Source organism: Mirounga angustirostris, unplaced genomic scaffold, assembly GCF_029215605.1.
Source record: "Mirounga angustirostris isolate CCGP_5_RB_7025 unplaced genomic scaffold, mMirAng1.0.hap1 SCAF_14, whole genome shotgun sequence".
Taxonomy (NCBI): Eukaryota; Metazoa; Chordata; class Mammalia; order Carnivora; family Phocidae; genus Mirounga; species Mirounga angustirostris.
Window position 1 is genome coordinate 49,607,764 of NW_026991722.1, and position 24,153 is coordinate 49,631,916.

General features: G+C 42.6%; 1 protein-coding gene and 1 long non-coding RNA gene across 2 annotated transcripts in view; one reads left to right on the forward strand and one right to left on the reverse strand.

The window, feature by feature from the left end:
• Positions 1–24,153, forward strand: part of LOC135362511 (uncharacterized) — a 67,444-nt gene that overhangs the window by 29,529 nt on the left and 13,762 nt on the right. The gene's annotated exons all lie outside the window — the stretch shown is intronic.
• Positions 20,583–24,153, reverse strand: part of COLEC12 (collectin subfamily member 12) — a 189,305-nt gene continuing 185,734 nt past the window's right edge. The window contains exon 10 of the mRNA XM_045886962.2: positions 20,583–22,044. Coding sequence (XP_045742918.1) covers positions 22,025–22,044 — 20 coding nt within the window. The 3' untranslated portion in view covers positions 20,583–22,024. The remainder of the gene's footprint in view (positions 22,045–24,153) is intronic.

Sequence of the window (24,153 nt, forward strand, 5' to 3'; positions counted from 1 at the left end):
ATTCTCCCATTATAGAATTTTGGTGGCATGCCTGAAGAGATTGAAATACTCAAAACAATAGGAAACAAGCGATACATTGCCACATGATCACTGCTAGATGGAGTGCTTGCTCGTTGGGTCTATGAAAGTATCCACAACTACTACTTCATTCACCTGGCAGTTTGTCAGACCCATGTGGTTGTTTGAGATGACCTTTTCACTGTCCTGGCCTTTTGCTCACATGTTTAAGTTATAAGATTTGCCTTTAGTACTGGATTGATAAAAATCTGTATTTTACTGCCTAACTATGTGTTTCACATGGCAACCATCTCACCTCTTTGTTTCCTCTTTTGAACAGCTCTGTAACAGGAAACACTCCAGTTGTGCCCCAAAATGAAATTTACACCTTGTTCAATATTTGACTTCATATTAGCAATGGGTTTGTGAGATGCCACAGTCCTATATATGACCTATCAGTTAGAACCATGGATCTAGCTAGTAGTGGTGATTTCTGGGAACAAAACCGTATGCATTGCCTTTGTTAAGAGAAAATGATGCAAAACTTGGAAATAAAGTAGAAAGATGAATGTTTATGCGCGTGAATGTCATTGGTCAAATTGACCAACAAACCCATGGAAGAGCCATCAGAACCTCTAGGGGAATGACACTTGGACAACCTATGTTGAGTATGGGTCAGACCCTGTAGAGCTAGATGGTAATGAAGATGATTGATATGCTGCCATAATTTTTGTCAAGCAGATGGCTTCTGTCTGGCTGAAGAGATAACTCCAAAGATTGTGGCCCTATTGTTCTGTAGTGTAGTTTTGTATCTAATTTAGCAACTTTAATTTTTAAAAAAATAGACTGTTTTTTTAAGATTTTATTTATTTGAGAGAGAGAGAGCATGAGAGAGAGCCCGAGCGGGGTGGGGGAGGGGCAGAGGGAGAAGGAGAAACAGACTCCCCGCTGAGCAGGGAGCCCGATACAGGACTCGATCCCAGGACCTGAGCTGAAGGCAGATGCTTAACTGATTGAGCCACCCAGGTGCCCTAGACTATATTTTTTATAACAGTTTTAGACTTACAGAAAAATTGAGAAGCTGGTATGGAGGGTTCCCTTATACCCTGTACCTACTTTTCCTTGTTTTTAACATCTTATGTTAATAGGGTACATGTGTTATAAATAGTGAACCAATACTGTTACATTATTATTAGCCAAACTCCATACTTGACTCTGATTCCCTTAGTTTTGACCCGATGTCCCTTTCTGTCCCACGATCCCACCAGGATTCCACATTACATGTAGTGGTCAGGTCTCCGTAGGCGCTCCGTAGGCTCCATAGGCGCTTCTTTGGCAGTTGCTAGGGTCTTTCATTGTTTTTGAGGACCCTGACAATTTTGAGGAGTCCTGGTCACATATTTTACAGGATATGCCTCTATGGGAATGTGTCCAGTGTTTTCGCATGATCAGACTAGTTTCATGGGCTTTTGGGAAAAAGACCACAGAGATAAAGTACCATTTTCATTACATCCTATCAAGGGTACATCCTACCAACATGGTAGCCACATGATAGACGACTACTGATGTTGGCCCAGAGCACCTGGCAGATGTAGTGTTTGTCAGGTTTCTCCACTGTACATGTCTTTTTTCTTCCCCCTTTCAACTCTGTCCTCCCCCGAAGGAAGCCACTCCATGTAGTTCATGCCTAAAGGGTCCAGAGTTCTGCTCTGCCTCTTCGCGGGTAGAGGATCTACATAAATTGTTTGGAATTCTTCATCATGGGGGGTTTGTTTCTTCTCCCTCACTTACTAATTTATTGAACCATTTATTTATATCCTCTTTATATGGACTCATGGCTCCCAGGCGCCCGGTTTATTTGTTGCTAATGGGGCCTCTCAGCTGACAGCAGGGAAATATATGTATGTATGTTAACTTGTGTGTATACACATGTCTGTGGATATTTCTGTAAGTAACCATCTGTAGCTACATGAAACTACACATGAGTTCTTACTGATGTCTCCAACTCCAACCACATGAGTCATTCTAGCCTCCTCCCCTGGATTCCCTGTAAATTCTCACTTCAAGAGTGAGAAGCCCGATTCCCAACACCCACCATCCATTCACTTAATCATTCAATTCTAGGATTCACGTAATACAGTATCGGCATTGTTAATCCATGCCCCCATGGGAAACCACTTTATCTGCTGGCATACTGTGCTTATACCCAGCTCCTTCTGCCTTTAGTCTTACAGATTCTACTCATCTCCAGAGCTACTTAGGTCAGCACCCCCCTGCCCCCCAAAGTGAGGTTGTCTCACATGTTTGTCATATGGCCAGATTCTCATATCATAGTCAGTGTTTCATCCTGGGATCCCCCAAGCTCCTAAATTATTTTTTAAAATTTTCCACACATTAGGATGCCCTCTTTGTGCTGGAAAGCTCTGTGGGCTTTGATAAATGTGTAACATGAAGTATCATACAGTTTTACTGTCCTAAAAAATCCTCTGTACTCTACCTATCCATCCTTCTCTTCTCTCTCCCCTCCCTCCTGGCAACTGCTGATCTTTTTACTGTTTCCATAGTTCTGCCTTTTCCAGAATGCCCAATAATTGGAATCATACAGTATTTGGCCTTTTACTTAGCAATATACATTTACGTTTCCTTCTTTTTTTTTGTGGCTTGATAGCTCATTTCTTTTTGTCACTGACTAATATTCCATTGCACAATGTACCACAGTTTGTTTATCCATTCACTTACTGAAGGACATCTTGGTTGCTTCTAGTTTTTGGCACTATGAGTAAAGCTGCTATATTTCTGAGAGCAACCCTTTTTTTCACTGCCGAAATGTATTCATTTCTTGTGTACACCTTTGAACCAGTTTTTCTGTCTTGCCAATTCCCTCATTAACAACATGTGCCCGCTATATTATTTATATGAGAATTATGTTTTTAATCTTTTGACAATCATACGTTTACATGCTATTTTTATAAAATACCTTTGGGATGATGTATTCCTTCTGTGGCTTGAGGCACATGCTGAATGACCTCAAGACTGGCCACCCACCTCATTTTCATAAGCATGGCCCTTAATGTGGCCTTGGGTTGGGTGAGCACTTCTAAGGGTGAGCCAAGGTGAGCATTTCTGATGAGTGGTGCTGTCGTGGTTACACAAGAGAGTTTGTTGAAAGTACTACTTTGCTAACGCTCCTTAAGATGATTCTGTGTCCCTTGAGACTTTCATCAGGTCACTAGGGGCACTTGAGTGGGCCAGTCAGTTGAGCGTCCAACTCGTGATTTCATGATTTCAGCTCAGGTCATAATCTCATGGGTCATGGGATCTAGCCCCTTGTTGGGCTCCTTGCTCAGCAGAGTCTGCTTGTCCCTTTCTCTCTGCCTGCCCCACCCTCTCAAACAAATAAATCTTTAAAAAAAAAAGACTTTCATCAGGTCACACTAAGGATGCTATTAGTGTAAGGAACGTGGCAGGACAGTGGGATGGAAACAGCACTGGGTTTGAGGACTCCTCTGTTACTCAGCACCAAGTCCATTACCACCTGGAGCCTCAGCTTCCTAATTTTTATAGGAAACATATAGCAACACAATGATACTATGGTGGATAAAATATCCTAATCCACTGAGATGTTTGTTTAAAATAAATGAAATTATGTGTGTGAAATTTATTCTAAGCTCTATAAAAGCATGAATTGTTACTGTCTAGTACAGCGCTTGGCAAACTTTTTCTGTAAAGGAACAGATAGGAACTATTTTCAGCTTTGCAGGCTAAATGGTCTCTGCTGCAACTACTCAACTCTACTGTTACAGTTCAAAAGCAGCCATAGATGGACAGCACATAAACCAACGAGCATAGCTGTGTTCCAATAAAACTTTGTTTATAAAAACAGACAGTGATCTGTATTTGGCCCATGGGCTGTAGTATGCTGACTCCTTGTCTAGAATAAGTGTGGAAATACAATAACCACTCTCTCCCCTTTTTCTTCTGAAATATCTTCCAAATACATGCTGAGGAGGACATCCAATCGTTTACTGAGGGTCTTGACTCACAGACTACAAAGTCTCTAAGTGGATTGAGTTACTTGTCAGCCCAGCTCTTTAAAAAACACGGCTGCTTCCCTGCTTTCTACCCAGGGTCCCATCTTCTCTGTGGGTGGAGCTAACCCTGCTTCTGTAGGAACTGCCACACTCATCTATCCATAAAACTGCTCACCAGCTCTCTGGGCCATATTATTAAGTGTCTGGGAGGACTGAAACCCTGTTATTTCTTGAGCTGAACCAGAGAACTGAAAGAGAGTGCCACAGGAGGGGAAGACCAAGATCTTGGCCTGTGTCTTATGAGCCAGACATTGTACGAGGTGCTTTTTGTACTTGAACTCATTTAAAACTTGCAATAATTTTGTGAGGTAGGTTTTGGCATACCTATTTTGCATTTGACAGTTCAGATTTTAGAGTTAGTTCATTTGACTTTTCATATATCAACATTTCTTCTGAAGTCGTGACATCTCAGTTGTTCCACAGAGAGCAGAAAATTTCATGTTGTCAACTCAAGGTAACTTAGTCACTTCTGGACTTAAATGCAGTTATACAGTTTTACACTCAATTAGTGCAAGATTCCCCCCTCCCTTCCTTCACCCCTTGTGTGTGGGTGGGCTGAGCTAAGTTTCTGGGGTGTTGGTTTATATAATATCCTGGCGGGGAGGGGTCGACACCAGCCTCCTTCTCCTGTGTTCTCCTGAGAAGTTTGTCTTTTCTAGTCCACGTGGTCCTCATGGTTTCCTATCGTGTCTGTGAGGATCACACATTCCTCCCTCATCTTGTCCCAAACCCTGGCTCCTTTGGGACTGTGGCTTGGGCTCAGTCACTTTCCTGTTTGTGCAGGGGCTCACAGGACCTTTTGCTCATGGTTCTATGAGGCTGCCCTGCAGTTCACCTGACCTGGACATTTCCTTAGTCATTGTCAGGCTGCCCTTCTGGGGCCATTTTGGACGTGAGGCTTTTCTTCAAGACTTGAATTCTGAGCTACTCCCTGGGAAGCCAGACAATGGGCTCTTTGGCTCTGGCTACCCTTTAAGGTTATCTGGGGTTTTTCTCTCCCCTTCTATCCAAGGTTTTTGGTCCATGGAAGGGGCCACTGTGCAGGGCACTTCTTAGGGACCTAAATGTTGGCTTGTAGCCTTGCTTACTCTCCATCCCACAGTCATTGGCTCTATCTTTGTTTTTTTTCAAGTAGAGACAAATGTTTTAATGTCAACCTACATTTTTTTCCTGTTCTTTAGTTCATAGTATACACTCTGCAGAATCCTCATGGATCCTAGTTCCTTAGTTCAATATTTTCTGTCACAAACATTTTTCTCTTTCAAGCCCCCTGTCTGCTGCAGCAAAAAAGTTTTGTTTTCAAGACATTGTCTCTGCACAAGACTCTAACAAGTCTCTTTCAGAACTCACAGTTGAGCAATTATTTCTTTGAGTTTAGCATATTTGCCTTCTCCCTAAGAACAGTATGTTTGGAGAACTGCTTTCATTTTGTTTGTTCTGTTTTTCCTAGAAACAAATATTATGACTAGCTTAAGATCAGATTGAATACCGATCAGTATAGGATTCTGTTTCTTTGTCTAAATGATGAAGGGAAGGGCACAAGGAAGGTGGAGGAGGAGAAACCTTAGGTAGCATCTCAAAATATCATCTGTGCATCCTCACAAATGAGGGAACAGAGGCCCCAAGAGGCTGGGCCACTGGCCCAGGGCACACCAGAGAGATTGGAAGATGTGGAGCTCTGAACCAGGTCAGTGGCCAGACCTGCCTGATTCCAAAACAAACCCGAGGTAGGGAGAGAGTTATAAAAGGAAGGAGTTCTCCATTTCAGCAGGTCCAAATGCTGCAGAGAGGCCCAAAAAGGTAAGAATGAAGGCAGAGGTTTTTCAAATGAGACAGAGGTCCAGATAACCACGGACAGGTTTGCTCTACGCTAGACTTTGTCCCCCATCACAAGACTGCAGACCCAGAAGTCTTGATCCACTTACTCCACTGAGGTATTGCTGACTGTGAAGAGCTTGCAAGGAGCATGCATCCTTAAAACATTTTATTCTGGGTACCCAGGAGGAGAAGGTTCTAAAGACTAGAACATCAGCAAGGATATACCGTACTTGAACATTATATAAGATACATGGGTAGAGGAAGGTGCCGATTTGAAGAACACAGGAAAAAGAAGGTGTTGAAGTGAGTGGATAAAAGGGTTTGAGTGAGGATGTGAGGGTGCCTCCAAATTCTGGTCATGCCCCAAAATTCCTGCAGAAGAGAAGAGCCGAAAGGACTGCCCCTCTGCAGACAGGCTAACAATGGCCATCCATGAAGGAATTCTTTTTTAAACTTTTTGTAAACTTTTCTAAATAAGTAGTGTCAGTTTGTAAGCACTCCCTAGCTGTGTGCTAAGCATGCGGAGTCTTTGTTATCTTACCCTGGGAGGGCTGGCTGCTACCTGTATCTTGGAGGACAGATTTTAATTCTTTTTTTCTTTTTTCCCTGCACCTGCTTCCTAAATGCCTTGTGACAGCCAAGTTTCCAAGGCAAATGGCCTCACAGAGATCTGTCCCTTCTGGGACCTCAGTGAGGTGCCTCGTTCCACCTGTGCAGTTTCAATGGGCTTTTTGGTCTTGTGCTACCTAAGGAGGGGGGACGGGCTGGGGGGGAAGTGATGGTGTGTGCCTGGCAGGGAGAGACAGCCTGTGGGGGAAGGCTGGCCCCTGCCGCTGTGACAAACCACTGGCTGCTTGTTTCATTTCTCCTCGAAACAAACATTATGAAAAGCTGAGGTTCAGATTACATAAAGATCAGTTAAGAGTCTGTTCATTCTTTTTTTTTTTTTTTTTTAAATCTTCTTTTGTTGTGGGAAGAACTCTTAACAGGAGATCTACTCTCTTAACACTTTTTATTGAGATGGAAAGGACACATAACATTGTGTTCGTTTTAGGTGGACAACATGATGATTTAAGATTGTAAAATGATTACCACAGTAAGTGTAGTTAATATCCATCCCCACCTCTTAACCTTTAAGCACACAGTATTGTTGTGCTTACAGTATTGTTGACTTTTGGCTTAAAGTTGGTCAGCAGATCTCTAGAACTTACTCCTCTTGCTTGAGTGAAACTTTATGCCTGCTTATTGGTAACTCCCCATTTCCCCTCCTCCCTTGTTCTTGTCTTAATTCAATTTGACTGCTGTGTATCGAGTGCCACCGATGTACAAGGCACTGTGGCAGGTGGCTGTAGAAATGTGAAATAGGGAAGTCCCAGCTCCTGCCTCAAGAGTGCCTATCACCTGTGGGGTAGGGAGGTAGATAAATATTCAGGTAACTGGCAGAAAGTCAGTACCTTAAGAGAGGAAGAAAGGGGCATGAGAGAGTTAAATTATTTCTGGTTGGGGTCTTTATGGAGAATTTGTAAGGAGAGCCCAATTTCATTGGGTGGATGGATGTGTGCCTAAAAAGTATTCTACCTAGGGAAGTTCAGCATGGATATAGAAATTCTGGACTTTTGCTCCTCTGTGGACCTCAGGCCCTCTGAAATTAGAAGCAGATCCCAGGGGTGCCTGGGTGGCTCCTGACTAAGCATCTGACTCTTGATTTTGGCTCAGGTCGTGATCTCAGGGTCCTGGTATGGAGGCCCTCATCGGGTTCCCCTTTCAGCAGGGAGTCTGCTTGAGGATTCTCTCTCTCTCCCTTTGCCCCTCCCCCTGCTCATGCAAGTGCTCTTTCTCTCTCTCTCTAAATAAATCTTTAAAAAAAAGAAAGAAAGAAAGAAAAGAAGCAGATCCTGGTTTGTTCCTCTGCCTTTTTCCCCAGGACTGCCTGAGATTTCAATTATTGTATAAAGTTCCCAGCTACCTTGAACATGGAAATAAACCAAAAATGCTTTCCTGGAAAGATGGAGAATTGGCCTTGAGAAAAAGGATTCGAAATAGGTCTTGGAAAGGAAGAGAACAGGGGGCAGAACAGATTTTGTATGTACAAGAAAGAGGTGTCTACATAAATGCCTAAGGACCTCTTACTGCCACAGTGGACCATGAAGAAGGCCCAGGCAGAGTTAGGAAAAAGAGGCACATGTGCTGCAGATGTGTCTCAGGAGAGAGCAGATTTGAGGGACCAAAGCTGAGCTGTATCTGCAGCTATGGGCCTCTGCCTCTTGGCCTAACAACTGTCTCATCGATCAGTGGGCTCATATGCAAAGCGCCAGTTGACACATACATTGAATCCTGAGGACCTCAGTCCTGGACAATTAGAGATGGCCCTGTCCCTGGGAGCATCTGTGCCACAGAGGGAGGCACAAAGGAGAGGTCAGTGTGGCAGAGGGAAGCAAGCCAGGGCAGGATGGTGGATGAGTAATAACAGCCAGGAGCACTCACTGGGCCAGATTCTGGGCTCTAAAGGCCTTACCTGTATTTTCTCACTTAATCCCCACAATAACTGAGGCAGTCACTGATGATCTTGGAGAGCGCTTTTTCCAGAGGGCAGGGGGAGTGGGAGCCAGGTCTGCAAGGGGTAAAGGAGTAGGAAGGTGGAGGGGAAGTAGAGGCTGCCGATCTAGGCCATTCTAAGAAGTGTGTCTTTAACAGGAGGTGAGGGTAGCAGTTTAAGAAAGAGAGTCACTTTTATATTTTTCCTTTCCTTAAAAAAATCGGGTGGGTGGGGGGATATGAGTAGACGGAGAGAAGGGGAAGGAACAAGTACCAGAGGAGAAGCTGAAGATACAAGAGAAGGGTTTCTTGAGTGGTGTGTGATGTGATGTGCCTCCCAGCGGTACAGTGAGTTGGTTCTGGGAACAGGTGTGGAGAGGGACTTCTTCCTCAACAAAGAAGGAATGAAAAGGGGAAGGTACAGAGAGATATTAAAATGGGCAGGAGGAAATTACCTGAAACCATAAAATTCCTAAAAGAAAACATAGGCAATAATGTTTGACATTGGCTGTAGAAATATTTTTCTAGATATGTCTCCTCAGGCAAGGGAAATAAAAGAAAAAATAAACTATGGGGACTACACCAAAGTAAAAAGTTTTTGCACAGCAAAGGAAACAAGCAACAAAACAAAAAGTCAACCTAGTGAATAGGAGAAAATATTTGCAAATGATATATCTGATAAGGGATTCATATCTAAAATATGTAAAGAATTTATACACCTCAACACCCAAAAAAACCCCAAATAATTTGATTAAAAATGGGCAGAGAACCTGAATAGACATTTTTCTAAAGAAGACCCATAGATGGCCAACAGACACAGGAAAAGATACTCAACATCACTAATCATCAGGGAAATGCAAGTCAAAACCACAAGATATTACCTTACACCAGTCAGAACAGCTAGAATCAAAGACACAAGAAATAACAAGTGTTGGCAAGGATGTAAAGAAAAAGGAGCCCTCATACACTGTTGATGGGAATATAAGTTGGTACAGACACTGTGGAAGACAGTATGGAGGTTCCTCAAAAAAATTAAACATAGAATTACCATATGATCCATGTAATTCTACTACTGGGTGTTTACCCAAAGAAAATGAAGACACTAATTCAAAAAGATACATGCAACCTTATGTTTATTGCAGCACTATTTGTAATGTCAAATTATGGAAGCAACCCAAGTGTCCATCAATAGACAAATGGATAAAGATGTGGTGCATACATACATACATACATACAGTGGAATATTGCTCAGTCATAAAAAAGAATGAGATCTTGCCATTTACAACAACATGGATGGGCATAGAGGGTATAATTCTAAGTGAAATAAGTCAGAGAAAGACAAACACCATGTAACTTCACTCATATGTGGAATTTAAGAAACAAAAAAAAAGAAAAAAAGAGACAAAAAGATACTTAACTACAGAGAACAAACTCATGGTTGCCAGAGGGGTGGTGGGCAGGGGGATGGGTGAAATCTATAAAGGCAATTTAAAAAATGGGCATGAAGTTTAACGAGTACACTTTGATTGGCCTCGACATTTTTTTTTTTTTAAAGATTTTATTTATTTATTTGACAGAGAGAGACACAGCGAGAGAGGGAACACAAGCAGGGGGAGTGGGAGAGGGAGAAGCAGGCTCCCCGCAGAGCAGGGAGCCCGATGTGGGACTCGATCCCAGGACCCTGGGATCATGACCTGAGCTGAAGGCAGTCGCTTAACCAACTGAGCCACCCAGGCGCCCCTCGACATTTTTAATAAATGGGGCGAACAGTTATTTACTAAGAGTGAAGGAGGCATGGGGAGTGTTACGGGCTGGATTGTGTCCCCCAGAATTCATATATTGAACTCCTAACCCCTAATACCTCAGAGGGTGACTGTAATAGGAGATAGAGTTAATTAAGGTACAATGAGGTCATTAAGGTGGACCCTAATATGACAAGTGTCCTTCTAAGAAAAGGAGGTGAGGATGCAGACACACACACAGGAAAAATCACATGAGCTCACCACAAGAGGATGGCCATCCACAAGCCAAGGAGAGAGGCCTCAGGAGAAACCTGTCAACAGCTCCATCCAGCCTCCAGAATTGTGACAAAATTCAATTTCTGCTGTTTACGCCACCCAGTGGTACTTTGTCATGGCTGCCCTAGCAGATGAGTACAGGGAGGAACTGAAGGCTGAGACACACAGGAGACATTTCTAACAGCCAATGCAGGGAGTACCATAGTGAGTGAAGATGAGTGTGGAAGGAATGCTTGCTGAGGGGTGATTGGTGTCCAAGCGAGTTCAGATGCCGCTGTGGTTAGGGATGGGATTGCTCAGCTGGGCTTGTGTGTGTGTGTGTGTGTGTGTGTAGTGTATTTATAAACACACTAGTGTGTATCAGGTTTCCATTTATCCTCCATTTGCAAAGGTGTGATATGAACATGTCTGATTTAAGAAATTGTCAGGTGATCTACATACACGTAGAATAAGTGATTGATCTAAAAGCTTTGGAAAGTATTACAGTAGGGCTTGATTTTGTAGCTCAAAGGCAAAAAAAAAAAAAAAAAAAAAAAAGAGGGGACACTTAATATCTCTTCCCTCCCTAGCTTTCAACCACTCCTTCTACTCTGTTCTATTTCCACCAGCTTGGTTTCTTATTCAGCCTTCCCTTGGTAAAGGCAGATCCTCAAAGAAAACCACCATGTGATGATACATACTGTGAAAAATCTTTGTTTGCTGGTGATCTTTTGGCGGGTTGTCTGACCTTGGGAGAGGAGATATAAGCTGGTGGCTTCCTTCGCTTCTCTGCTCCCAAGAACTATGTTGGGGCCTCTTCTCTTCCCTGCCAGCCCCTCCGAGACACACGTGATATGCTAGCTGGACCCTCCCAGGGCTGGCTTTAAGTGTAGGGAGGGGCCATGGAGCAACTGTGCGGGCCTGAGCTTCCCTTGAGAGTTCATGGTTTGTGTGATGCCAGTCTCCCCAGTGAAAAGGGAATTCAAATTATCAAATATGATTTAGGGGGGCAGTGGGGGAATCTTTTAATGCTCTTTTTTTTTTTCTTTTCAGTATACATTCACAGGTTTTAGCAAAAGTCTTTGTCAGATCTCCTGTTCTGATATTTTGCTCATCAAGCCTGGTTCACTTATAGGTAAAGCACAGGAGATTTTTAGGGCAGTGAAACTTCTGTATGATTCAGTGATGATGGACAACTGTCATTGCACATTCTATGGATTTTGACAAGTGTATAACACAAAGAGTGAACCTTAATATAAACTATGGCCCTTAGTTAATAATATTGTATCCGTATTGGTTCATCATCTATAACAGAGGTACCACACCAGTGCAAGATGTGGGGGGGGAACAGGCAGGGAGAGGGGGTACTTGCTGTACTTTCTGATCCATTTCTCTGTAAATCTATAACTGCTCCATAAAGATAACACCTGTAAAGATAAAAAAAAATCAAGGTCCATGAATAATTGTTACTCCCCACCTTTTTATTCCCTATCCCTAGATTCTTCCCCACAACTGAGTCCACCTTTGGAGACATGCTTCTTTGGGTGAAGTGTCCCCTTCCCAGCCTTTTTACCAAAGTTTGCCTTTTCCCTCCTTACCCCTTCCTCCCTCTCTTGTATTAATGGCTTGTGGGGGTTTATTGGGGCTTCGTTATTCTGGTGCAGACCCCTGTAGAGAGAGATTGGAATCTTGCCTGAAGGCTGAGGTCTGCCTTTGTGTTAACAACCTGAGAGAAGTGTCCCTCAGGGTGGATGATGGGTCTGTGTAAGTAGGGAAAGGGCACTTCAGGCGGGCCCAATGCCTTCGAGGTACTCTTGGATGGGAGGTTTTAAAGGTGATGCCTGGAGGCAAGCTGGAGCTAGAAAGGGAGGAGTCCAGGGGAGATCTCTTTGCCCTGGACTCTTCTGTGGACAGTGAGCTCTGGTTGTCTAGCAATTGGTTGCTCTTTGTGGCTATTTACCTCTTATTGTGCTCTAGCCTCTAGTGCACAGACTTCGTCAGAGCCTCTAACCTCGAGAATGAAGGGAAGGGATTTGGTCCATACTAGGGTATGCGTGTCAAAGGGCAACACTCCCCTTCCTGCTGTGATAATAGCAGGGACCAGTGGGGGCCCTAGGAGAATGTGAAGCTTACGGACATATCAGGCTATGGGGTCTGAGACATTATCCTACTAATCTCCAAGGACTGATTTCTTTTCTTATGAGAAGTGGTCTTTTCTTACATAATCTCTAGTACTAAATATAAGATTATTTCTCAGAAATCGCAAAGGTGCTGGACTAGAAAGTTCCATTCATACACAGTAGAGGTGACAGCAGAAGATCAACCTTGCCTGCTTTGCATTGGTGCCAAGTGCCTTCCCGTGGGGCTTTTATGTTGCTGGGACCAGCTGGTCCCCACACATCTGCTCCTGGGGAGGTTCATTTTCTACCTGTAGTTAGATAACATGCTGGGTTCCTGGCTTCTCCTGCTCTGGTCTCCCTATGGACCTGTCGTTTGAGAGTACAAGTCAGTGAGCTGAATTACAGAGGGAGGACAATTGTCCCCATAGGAGGAGGAAAGCAGCAATCCCAAATGCCAGGGCCGGTAGACCAAGGCACCAATTCTTACTGTAGACTGGAAAATGCAATGCATGTGATCTTGTTGCCTGTGAGAAAAACAGGAAAAGGCAATTTCTGGGGGGTCTGTAACTTCTAAACATTATAGCTATGGAGTTGAAAAGTAAGCAAAAATGATTTGAGGCAGATGATTTTTTTCATGCCCTCAGCAAGGTAAGTGCAGTAGAGCCAGCTTCTCCTTATCTGTCATAATCTAAAACTCAGGCATGGGGAGCGAGTGGAGGACCTCAGTGGACTTGGAGGGCAGTGCTTTTTCCACTGAAAGGACTCTTTCAAATGGACTCGGTTAAAAACTAACAGCTTTCTCCTAGCCAACCCTCAATCTCTTCTTTTTCTCTCTCCCTTCCATTCTATGTATGTATGTATGTAGCTAGCCATCTTCCTATCCATCCATCCATCCATCATCTGATTTTTCTAGGCTTTTTGTTTTTCTTTTTTGAGAAATGTCAGGGTCTGTATGAAGGTGCTGGTCACTATTCCTTGTGCCTGTTGATTCAGAACTCTTGGTACATTTCAACTCTGTGAAGCTGTAGATATAAGGTTGAAATAGGTGAAGTTCTAGTAGAAAATGATCATTGCTTTGCAGAGTGTCTATTAAGGGGCATCTTATAGGACCTGAAATCCAGACTATTATATGAAATGGGTCTCAAACTATACCTTTGGAGAAAAAAACCAGCTTCTTTTCACATGGTATTGCTCAAATGGAGGCACAGCAAATAGTTCTTTAGAAATAAGTAATTGTCACTGTCAAAAACAAGGTAATATGAGTGTTATAACACATATGACCGTTGTATATGCTGATTAAGCAAGAGAAAAATGATTACTTTATTCTTTTACTATCTATGAACATCATGATAGAGCTGGGAAACATGGTTGGAGCTGGGAAATATTTGGGGGGCAGAGTTACAGATTTTTTTTTTTTTTTTTAAGAAAGAGAGGGAATAGCAGGGAGGGGCAGAAGGAGAGCGCGAGGAGCCCTGTGTGGGTCTCAATCCCACAACCCTGAGATCGTGACCTGCACTGAAATCAAGAGTTGGATGCTTAACCAACCAAGCCACCCAGGCACCCCCAGAATTATAGATTTTTAAGGACATGTTTGCTAGTTCACTGGGGACTCTTGCTTTTCAAAAGTTTAAGCAGGAGTTCCCATAGCTTCACACTTCTGTGCCATTCCTCTTGTATCACTTCCCCCTCAGATCTCAGTCAGTGCAATCTGGGGCTGCTTAGTGCCCAAATCCCTTGTGACCTTCAGCTCCCCTTTAGTTGGCCTTTTGGAGTTTGAAGTTTCAGGAGAGATACTTCCAGGGGGATTTGTGTAGGAGCAAAAAGACATGTTCCTATAGATCATGAGCAAGTGGGTAGAACCTGTGAAGAAACTGCTTATGATGGGACCAGAGCCTTCTCATACATGCCTCCACCCATCTATCTCTCTATCCATGGATGCATGTATATCCATTCATCCATTCATCTATGTTGTTCATCTACCCATCTATGTATCTGCCCATCTATGCATCTGTCCATCCATGCATCCATCTATGCTTCCATCCTTCCATCTGTCCATCATCCATCTGCCCCTATAGCAAAGGGAGAACACAAATTCCTTGATTTTGGAGGTATTTAAATTGATTTTATTCCTTTTGGGCAGATATGACTTAATGCATAAAATATTAAAGATTAGGTGTACTGCATCAAAGTTTTCAAACTTTTTTTAAACAATGAACCTCAAATGAAACCTCATATATGAGATAAATACATAGCCCTCTGAAAAGTGATCTGGAGCTCCATTTGCTCTGCAAATACCCTCCTCCCAATTACTGTGGCACCTTCATAAGAACCCTTGGCTCCCCAGAGCACAGCTTACAGACTGCTGTGCTTTGGTATAAAGCAAAGTATTGACAACGTAGTTTGGGTAGTTGATCTTGGAGAAATAAGGGAAGGGAGAGGTCACTGGGAGCTGGAGATTTTGGAGGAAGTGTTTTGAAAGAGGGGGCATGCCTTGAAATGGGAGTCATGTTTGGACCCATGAAGAGGAGGTGGGGGACACACTACTTGGCAGGGTAGAGGCACAGAGGTGGAGATGGGGTGGAGGCAGAAAGGTTATCATTCGGGGTCCAACATGGAAAAGATGGCACAGTCAAGCTGGGTAATTGAGGAGAGTGTAATAAATGGGTAATTGACAAAGCTGCAGCAGGTTTAGGGAAAACAATAAAGGGTAGTGTGGAATCTTGGAAGCTAGTGTATCTGCAAACCATTATGGGGGCCAGAGGAAGTTACCACTCCTGGACCCACCTAACAGGAGATGTGGCCTTCAGTAGAGAGATGCAGGGAGAAAGTCAGCGAGGAGGTCAGGGAAATAAATGGCCCACTTCGCTCCTTCTCTCCTGCCATTTCATTGGCCAAACCAATTGGAAACCAGAAACCAAGGAAACCTGTAAAGATTTACCTCCCAAAGTCCAGAGAATGGTGGAGAAGGGATCTGGAGGGACAAACAGAAAATAGCCATATATAGAGTAACTGGGTTAGAACCCAAGGATCCGTTAACAGTTAGCTCTTGCTCCAGAAATGCTGTGTAATAAACAACCCCCAAATCTCAATGGCATATACATTTCAAGGGTCTGTGTGTCGGCCAGGTGGCTCTGCTGCAGGCTCTGAAGGTTGAGGTGGCTTTGCTTCTTGCTGCAGGTATGTCTTAGTTGGGGCCGTTTTGCTCCATGTGTGTTCCTTCTACAGCTCAGGCTACAGGGGCAGCAGCTGCCCAGGGGAGGCCCTCCTCAAGGTGATGGCAAACAGTCACCTTAGCACCTCTCAAGCCTTTGGTCATGTCATACCCACCAGTAATGGCCAAAGCAAGTCATATGGCTGAGCCCAAAGTCAAGGGCCCCTCCTCTCAGAGAGGGGGAAATTGCCAGGTTGTGTGGCAAAGGGGTAGATACAGGGAGGTAGAAGAATTGCAGCCAGTAATTCAGCCCACCCAAGTCTCCCTAAGAGGGTAAGGTGAAAACAGATTGCACAGGAGGGGAATTAGTGTGAGCAGCTTTGGGTGGTACAACTACTATTTATAGCAACCCCCCCACCCTTATCCATTCTCCCTTTTATCACAATAGAATTTTTAGCTTGAAATGTGACTGCATTTCACAGCTAGAGACTATATTTCCCAGCGTCCCTTGCAGTTAAATGAGGCTTGTTTGAGGAAGTTCTGGCTAAAGAGATGTGAGTGGGAGTGACAGATGCAGTTTCTGACCTTTAAGGGATTAACTTCTTTCCTCACTCTCCCCCAAGCCTGCTTCCTGGAATGTGGGTATGGCACTGAGCCCCCCTGGCCCTGCTTCAGGGCGATGGCTTCAGGATTGCAGAGCAGGAAGACAACAAACAGGAGCGCGGCTCCCTGGGCTGCTCATGTGCAGAGAGTTAGGTGCGAAGGAAAGAAGCCTCCAGCTTTTTTAGGCTGCCATTATTTTGGGTCTTTATTTCAGCAGCCAGATCTGTAATTAACACAAATTCATAGGAACCTCTACTCTGATACCCAATGGAAGGGATAACAGAAAGAGGCAACCGTTTTTTTCAGTATTACTGGTGTAAGGGAGGAGAGATCTCACAATTTTAGTTTTTTTGCTATGTCACCCCCGTCTAGTCTTTTGAGAGGATGCATTATCAGTGAGCTAATTGTCAATGCAGTTTCCCTAATGATACCAGGACAGGTAATGCCAGTTTTGAACCAGTTCTGGACCAATGCTTGTTCTATATGTGAGCAGAGGGCCTGGTGGGCAAAGGAGGGAAATGAGGTGAGAGAGTTATTTGCTGCCTTTTTGAGTATTGTGTCACAACCAGGAAGTAGAAAGCAGGATTCCAACCTGGGCCCATTTGGCTCCAAAGCCCATCTCTCTTCATTTGGCACTACTTATATCAGAAAACTCTGTGAGAGGTCCAGCTACTCTAGAATCTCGGGTGGTTTCTTCAAGCTAACCTTTTTGGACATCCATGGCATTTGGTGCCAAGTCGACTTAAGCCTCTTTGCTCATCAATATTGGAGGGATTGGTGTAGTACTTTTATCTGAAGTGTACAAATCAGGATTCCTACATTATCTCTCCGGTTCTGTTAGAAAGAGAGAGGTAATCTTGGTGGCTTGAGATTTCTTGTGACAAAGAACAAAATATAATGTGAAAAGCCTAGGCTCTCAGGAAGGTCACGGTTGGGAGTATAAGAGACAGCATGGAGGGGTGGAAGCTAGGTGGCCATGGGTTCAAAGCCCAGTTCTTGGGAAATTATTTAATCCGTCTGATCTTTCATTTTCTCGCATAGGGGTTGGATATAGTCACGTCAATTTCTTAACCTGTAGTAGGTGCTGTTACAGCCACTTTATACCCAGCACTTTGTGCTTGTCAGCAAGTCTTCCTGGCGTGCCTCCTGTTCCATGGCATAGGAATTGATTTTAAGACGCTTATAACTCCCTGCAGTCTCCGTGATTTGGTGGGTCATGGCAATGAGTGACATGTAAAGAATAGAGCAAACTCTGTAGTTTAGAAGACTGGCCAAAGGACAGTTGTCCGTAACTGGTCAAGAAGACTCAATCAAGACATTTTGGTTACGCCCATTCTTTTAAAAAAGATTTTACTTGTTTATCTGAGAGAGAGTGTGTGCATGAGTGGGAGGGAGGGGCAGAAAGAGAGGAAGAAGCAGACTCCCTGCTGAGCAGGGAGCCCGATGCGGGGCTGGATCCCAGGACCCCAAGATCATGACCTGAGCCGAAGACAGACACTTAACTGACTGAGCCACCCAGGTGCCCTAAAGTTGGTTTGCTTAAGCCTGCTTTTCTCTGGACTTTTGCCCAACTGAGCATGCTATGTACTTATTTGAACAAGAGTATCTAGGAGGGGAGGAAAAAGGGTGAATAGGTGAAGCAAAATCTTTTCAACATCTGCTTTGTGATTTATAAAATAAATATGACACCATGCCATTAAGGGATTCTTCCTAGGAAAATGGAACTATTATACAGAGAAACACCTCAAAAACACTGGAAAGTCTACCTGTACTTGTAAAATTGTTGAGTTATAACAGCTAGAAAAAAGATACTTGATCATACTGCCATTTAAGTTTCAAAAGCTCTTCCCAGACTCAGGGCCATACTTTAGGAATAGAATGAATCTGTTTTATCATCTGATTCTTTTCAGTCTATTTTCCATTCATGCTGATGGAATAATACGTATAATATACTTACATCCAATATACTGGATGTATAATAAGCGATTATTAGTAACATGAATTCCTTCATTTCTCCTGCTTGGATTCTCCCACTCTTCAGTGCTTTTGATTTTGTAACTGACTGGCCACATTTACTTTCCTCTCTTCTCAGTTCAGTCATTTTTAGGTCTTGCAACTAATCTGTAGATCATCTAACACAGTGAAGGAGTTTTGTTTCATCCAGAGCTCTTGTGCATAGTGTTTGGCATGGAAAGAGGAATCAGCTCTACTTTCAAGATGCATTTGTTGGGAAAGGAATCAGACAAGAAGTGATACTTGGGCTGAATCTTAAAGAAAGCTCTTTCTAGGTATAAAAGACAAGGAAGGAGTCCAGGTAGAATATGGGGATGAGAAAGAGCCCGGGGTTGGGTGAGTGCAGGTGGCTTGAAAGGCTGTTTTGGTGCATGTGGAGGGAGGGTGGAGTTGCAGCTGGAGGGAAGGCTGGAGGTGTGGGTGGGACCCTGCGATCCTTCGGAAGATGTTAGGCCGGGGATGTGGGGTAGGATGGACTTAGATTTTGAATTAAGATTGAGGAAACTGATCAGATTTGCATTTTTGAAGGCAACTGTGACAGCAATGTGGGCAACAGCAAATCTTCCAAGTAGCCCCCGTTCCCTTATTTCTAAAGTAGGGACAAGGGGCTCCTGAGTGGCTCAGTTGGTTAAAACTCGGACTCTTGATTTCAGTACAGGTCATGATCTTAGGGTCGTGAGATCGAGCCCCCTGTCGCGCTCCACGTTCAGCGGGGTGCCTGCTTGAGATTCTCTCTCTCCCTATCCACCTGACCCCACTTGTACGTACTCTCTCTTTCTCAAATAAATAAATAAAATCTTCAAAAAAATGAAGAGGGACAATAGGCTTGCATGAAGATTAGAGGAGATAATGCATGTGAAAATGCCGAACAAATTTAAACTATTATTATTCTTGTGGGACTTCTCTGAGTCACGAATGAGTTAATATGCTTACTTTTTCTTTTCTTTTTTTTAAAGATTTTATTATTTATTTGACAGAGAGAGACACAGCGAGAGAGGGAACACAAGCAGGGGGAGTGGGAGAGGGAGAAACAGGCTTCCCGCAGAGCAGGGAGCCTGATGTGGGGCTCAATCCCAGGACCCTGGGATCATGACCTGAGCTGAAGGCAGATGCTTAACGACTGAGCCACCCAGGCACCCCAATATGCTTACTTTCTCAAGAAGAGACCAGCTTTGTCATCTGAGGCACAAAAGACATGTTTGGCATTGTTACCTGATTTATATAGCTTCCTACTTCCTTAAACATCTGGTTTTTAAAACGGGAGTGGCTATTACCATTTGTTGTCTGCTTTAGCTAAAATTTTAACTCCTACAAATTGGAATGGTGGTGGGCGAGCTGATGAATATTGATAATAGAGGAGGAGAAGAAAGGGTTTTTTCTTCCTGGTTGTGCATTCATCCTTTCAAGAGACATTTAGGAAGAAAAACATTTCCTTCTTCTTCCAGCATGTAGCAAATCAGGTGCCTGAAGACCTCATCATAGTTCATTAAATCTCTCCTCCCAAAAGAGCATCAGTTGTGAGTAGGTGAACAGAAGGCTGGTGTATAAATAGCTAAATGTACAGAGAAGCACATGAGGCATCTTATAATGTGCGATACTCATCTGATTTTATTCAGGGTGTTATTAAGAAGGACCCTGGTTCCTAAAGAACATTTAGAACATTTTCAGAGCTCAAGTCTGAATCCTGTCTCACTCCTTGGTGATGGTGTGACCCAGGAAATGATGTCCCCTCTTTGAGACCCTCCCCTTTTCTGTCAGTGGGGAGGGTTGCAAAGCCTGCTTCAGAGGGCTGCTAGGAGGATGACATGAAATTGTCTGACTTAAGCACTCTGCATAGTGCCCAACAATGACAGCACTGTAAGTTGAAGGCTGGGAGAGGAACAACCAGCTGTGGGAGCTAGCATAGTTCCTTCTCATGGGGTGTCAGACACTTAACTTTAAGTTGCTTCTGGGCACGAGTCTTAATTGACAAACAGGAAAAGGATAAAAAAGAGGATTGGGTTTCGTCTCTGAGAGGTCTTAAGGGGCTGGGTCTCGTCTCTGAAAGGTCTTGAGCCTAAATAAGTACTGGAGTCCAGCCTTTGCCTTGTGTCACAGGGCCCAGATGCCGGTGGGTCCTGCCAATCTGACCAGGCCACATGGACAGGGCAGCAGGGCATAAAGGCGCTGAGCAGATGGCCATTTTGGGCTGCAGAGATGGGAGATGGCATGAATGGTGACCAGGGGTAAGACAACATAGTCCACACAGCTGCAGGTGTGAAAGTCAAACTCTGTCTTTATTCTTTTATCATTTTATTTGGGATACGTAGCAGCACTGCCTGGGGAGATCCCTGGAAGGGGAGGAGAGGGATTCTGTTGGATGGAAATCTTACCTTTGAGCATCAATTATATCTAATGCCTATTTTCAGCACATTTCATGTTAGACTTTTCAACGGTAAGTCAAGGAGTAGAAGGAGGATGGGCTCAGAGGAAAGGTTCTTTGCAATAGTTCAGTGCAGTGGCCAAAAGTTGACTCTTACATTTCATCATGCATGTGCCTTGGAGTTCTGCTTTTTGGAACGGGACTTAAGAAAACACAAACTTTCCAGGTAGCATATAGCTTTCCCCATCTTTCTAGCATCTCTGCCCTTGGTTGATAAGATGCCATACTTACTTACATACAGTCACTAGCAGCTCGGCTACGGGTCTGATACCACGCACATTCATACTGCAGCCACAAAACAAGGCTTTCTAGGTGCTCTGTCTTTTCCAACAGATACCTTTCCGCCACCCCTAACTCCACCAAAATGAAGTAGAAGCACGTCCTGAGTTGACCACTTCCTCTGGGCCTGGCCAGGCACACAGCAAGAATGTTGGCTGGTGATGGGCTCAGTACACAGCCCACAGGACTGAGCGGTGTATATGCTCAGGCTTGACCTACCCTGGCAAAATCTGCAAGGATGTTTGTAGACATTTCAAGTGATTGACTCCTCTGAGGAAATGCTACATTAAAAAAAAATATATATATACACACATATATTTAATCATTTTTTAAAATCCACAACTGAAAAAAATTCTTTGCCATTGGGTAGAATTAAATCTGACAAGAAACCCTAGGAGTTTTATTAGTACCATTATTGTTTTCTTTGGCTCCATGTATTATATTGGTAAAATGACAAAAAAAAAAAAAAAAAGAAAAGGAAAAAATTGTAAAAAGGCAAATATTTTGTACAAAAATACAAAGTTTTAAAAAGCTCTTTAAGTATATCTCATATTATTACTAAAAGTTGGCCTATATATCTGTACGTCTGCATATTTTTCTTACATTTGGGATTTCAGAAATGGAAGGTACTGTTTACACAGTACAGTTTAAGTTCTTCTTAGAGCTCAACAACCAATGATAGCCTTTTTTCTGATTGGAGCAATCCATACTTTGGAAGATGTGATTTGCATAATTATGCAGTTACTGGCTGAGAAAATTCTATGTGATTCAGTCCATTTGCATACTGAAAATCAATATATCATACTGGGGGAACATTTTAGTTCTGAAGTCCTTGAGTAAAGGAGGATGGTAAAGATAACCAGCTGTCAATTTTTTCAGGAATTGGTTTTCAGTGCTTTTTTTCCAATCTGGAGAGAAGGTGATACAATCAGAAAGAAGTATCCTTTGTCTTTGAGAACCATCCGGAAATTTGCTCACGTTTATTACATCACAGTCCATTATAATGCAGATGATAGTACTAAAAGAGAGGAAAAATAATGGGTGTTAGTTTTTCTTAAAGAATACCATTAATGTACAATTCAAAAAAAGGAACATGTATTTTTATAGGAAAGATTCCAAAATACATCAATTATTTTTTCAAAGAAATGCCTATAAGGTCATATTCAGATTAACTAAAAGGTAAATTTCTTTTTGAAGATGCCTATTCTGGGCTCAACTCAAATCCCAAATGGCCAAACAAGGCAAACAAATGACAAGTCTGGGTCACTTCTCACCCTCTACTGTAATTTCTTTCTTTTTTAAAAATTGAGGTATAACTGACATACAACATTATATTAGTTTCCGGTGTACAATATGATTTGATACATTGTGAAATGATCACCACAGTAATTTAGTTAACATCTGTGATCACACATAGTTAGAAAAATAATTTTTTTTTCTTATGATAGCTTCTTAAAGTTTTCATTTTAATTCCAGTTAACATACAGTGTTATATTAGTTTCAGGTGTACAATATAGTGATTCAGCAATTCCTGGTGCTCATCATGACAAGTGCACTCCTTAACCCCCATCTCCTATTTCACCCATTCCCCCAACCTACCTCCTTTCTGGTAATCATCAGTTTGTTCTCTATAGTTAAGGGTCCATTCCTTGGTTTGCCTTTCTCTCTTTCTAGTTGTTAATTTGTTTTGTTTCTTAAATTCCACATGAGTGTAATCATATGGTATTTGTCTTTCTCTTACTGATTTTGTCTTAGCATAATACTCTCTAGCTCCGGAGATCCATGATATTGCAAATGGCAATATTTCATTCTTTTTATGACTGAACAGTATTCCATTGGATACCTATAACATCTTCTTTATCTATTCATGTGTCAGTGGAGGCTTGGGTTGCCTTTTCATTTTTTGGATGGTTTCCTTTGCTGTGTAGGAGCTTTTCCGTCTGATGTAGTCCCATTTGTTTATTTTTGCCTTTGTTGCCTTTGCTTTTGGTGTCAGATTTAAAAAATCATCATCAAGACTGATGCCAAGGAACTTACTCCTTGTTTTCTTCTAGGGATTTTATGGTTTCAGGTCTTAAATTAAGTCTTTAATCCACTTTAATTTTTGTGTATGGTGTGCACTTCATTATTTTGCAAATGGCTCTAGTCTGCCTAACACTATTCATTGAAGATACTATTCTTTTGCTGTTATACATTCTTGGCTCCTTTGTCAGTTAATTGACCATATATGTATGGGCTTATTTTTCTGTTCTGTTCCACTGATCTACATCTGTTTTAATGCCAATACCACACTGTTTTCATTACTATGCCTTTGTAACATAGTTTGAAATCACAGAGCAAAATGCTTCTAGCTTTTTTATTCTTTCTCAAGATGGCTTTGGCTCTTTGGGGTTTTTTGTGGTTCCATACAAATTTTAGGATTGTTCTATTTCTGTGAAAAATCCCTATGGAATTTTGATAGGGACAGGACTGAATTGCTTTGGCTAGTATGGACATTTTAACAATATCCTTCCAATCCATGAGCATGGAATATTTTTCCATTTATTTATGTCATCTTCAATTTCTTTCATCAATGTCTCGTAAGTTTTCAGTGTATAGGTCTTTCACCTCCTCGGTTAAGTTATTCCTAGGTATTCTCTTTGATGCCATTGTAAGTGGAGATGTTTTCTCAATTTTTCTTAGCATTCATTATTAGTGAATAGAAATGTAACAGATTTTGGTATGCTGGTTTTGTATCCTGCAACTTTACTGAATTCATTTACTAGTTCTAACAGGTGTGTGTGTGTGTGTGTGTGCAGTCCTTAGGATTTTCCCTATATAAATTCATGTCATTTGCAAATAGTGACACTTTTACTTCTTCCTTTCTAATTTGGATGACTTTATTCCCACCCCCCCAACCCCCCCCACCCCAATTTCTCTGGCAAGGACTTCTAATACCACACTGAGTCTAGTATTAATTCTTCTTTGTCTCTTATATAGTCTTTGTTTAAAGTCTATTTTGTCTGATATAAATATAGCTATCCCATCTTTGTTTTGGTTTCTGTTTGCTTGGTATACCTTTTTCCATTCCTTCACTTTCAGTCTGTGTGGATCTTTGTCTAAAGTGAGTCTCTTGTTGACAGCATAC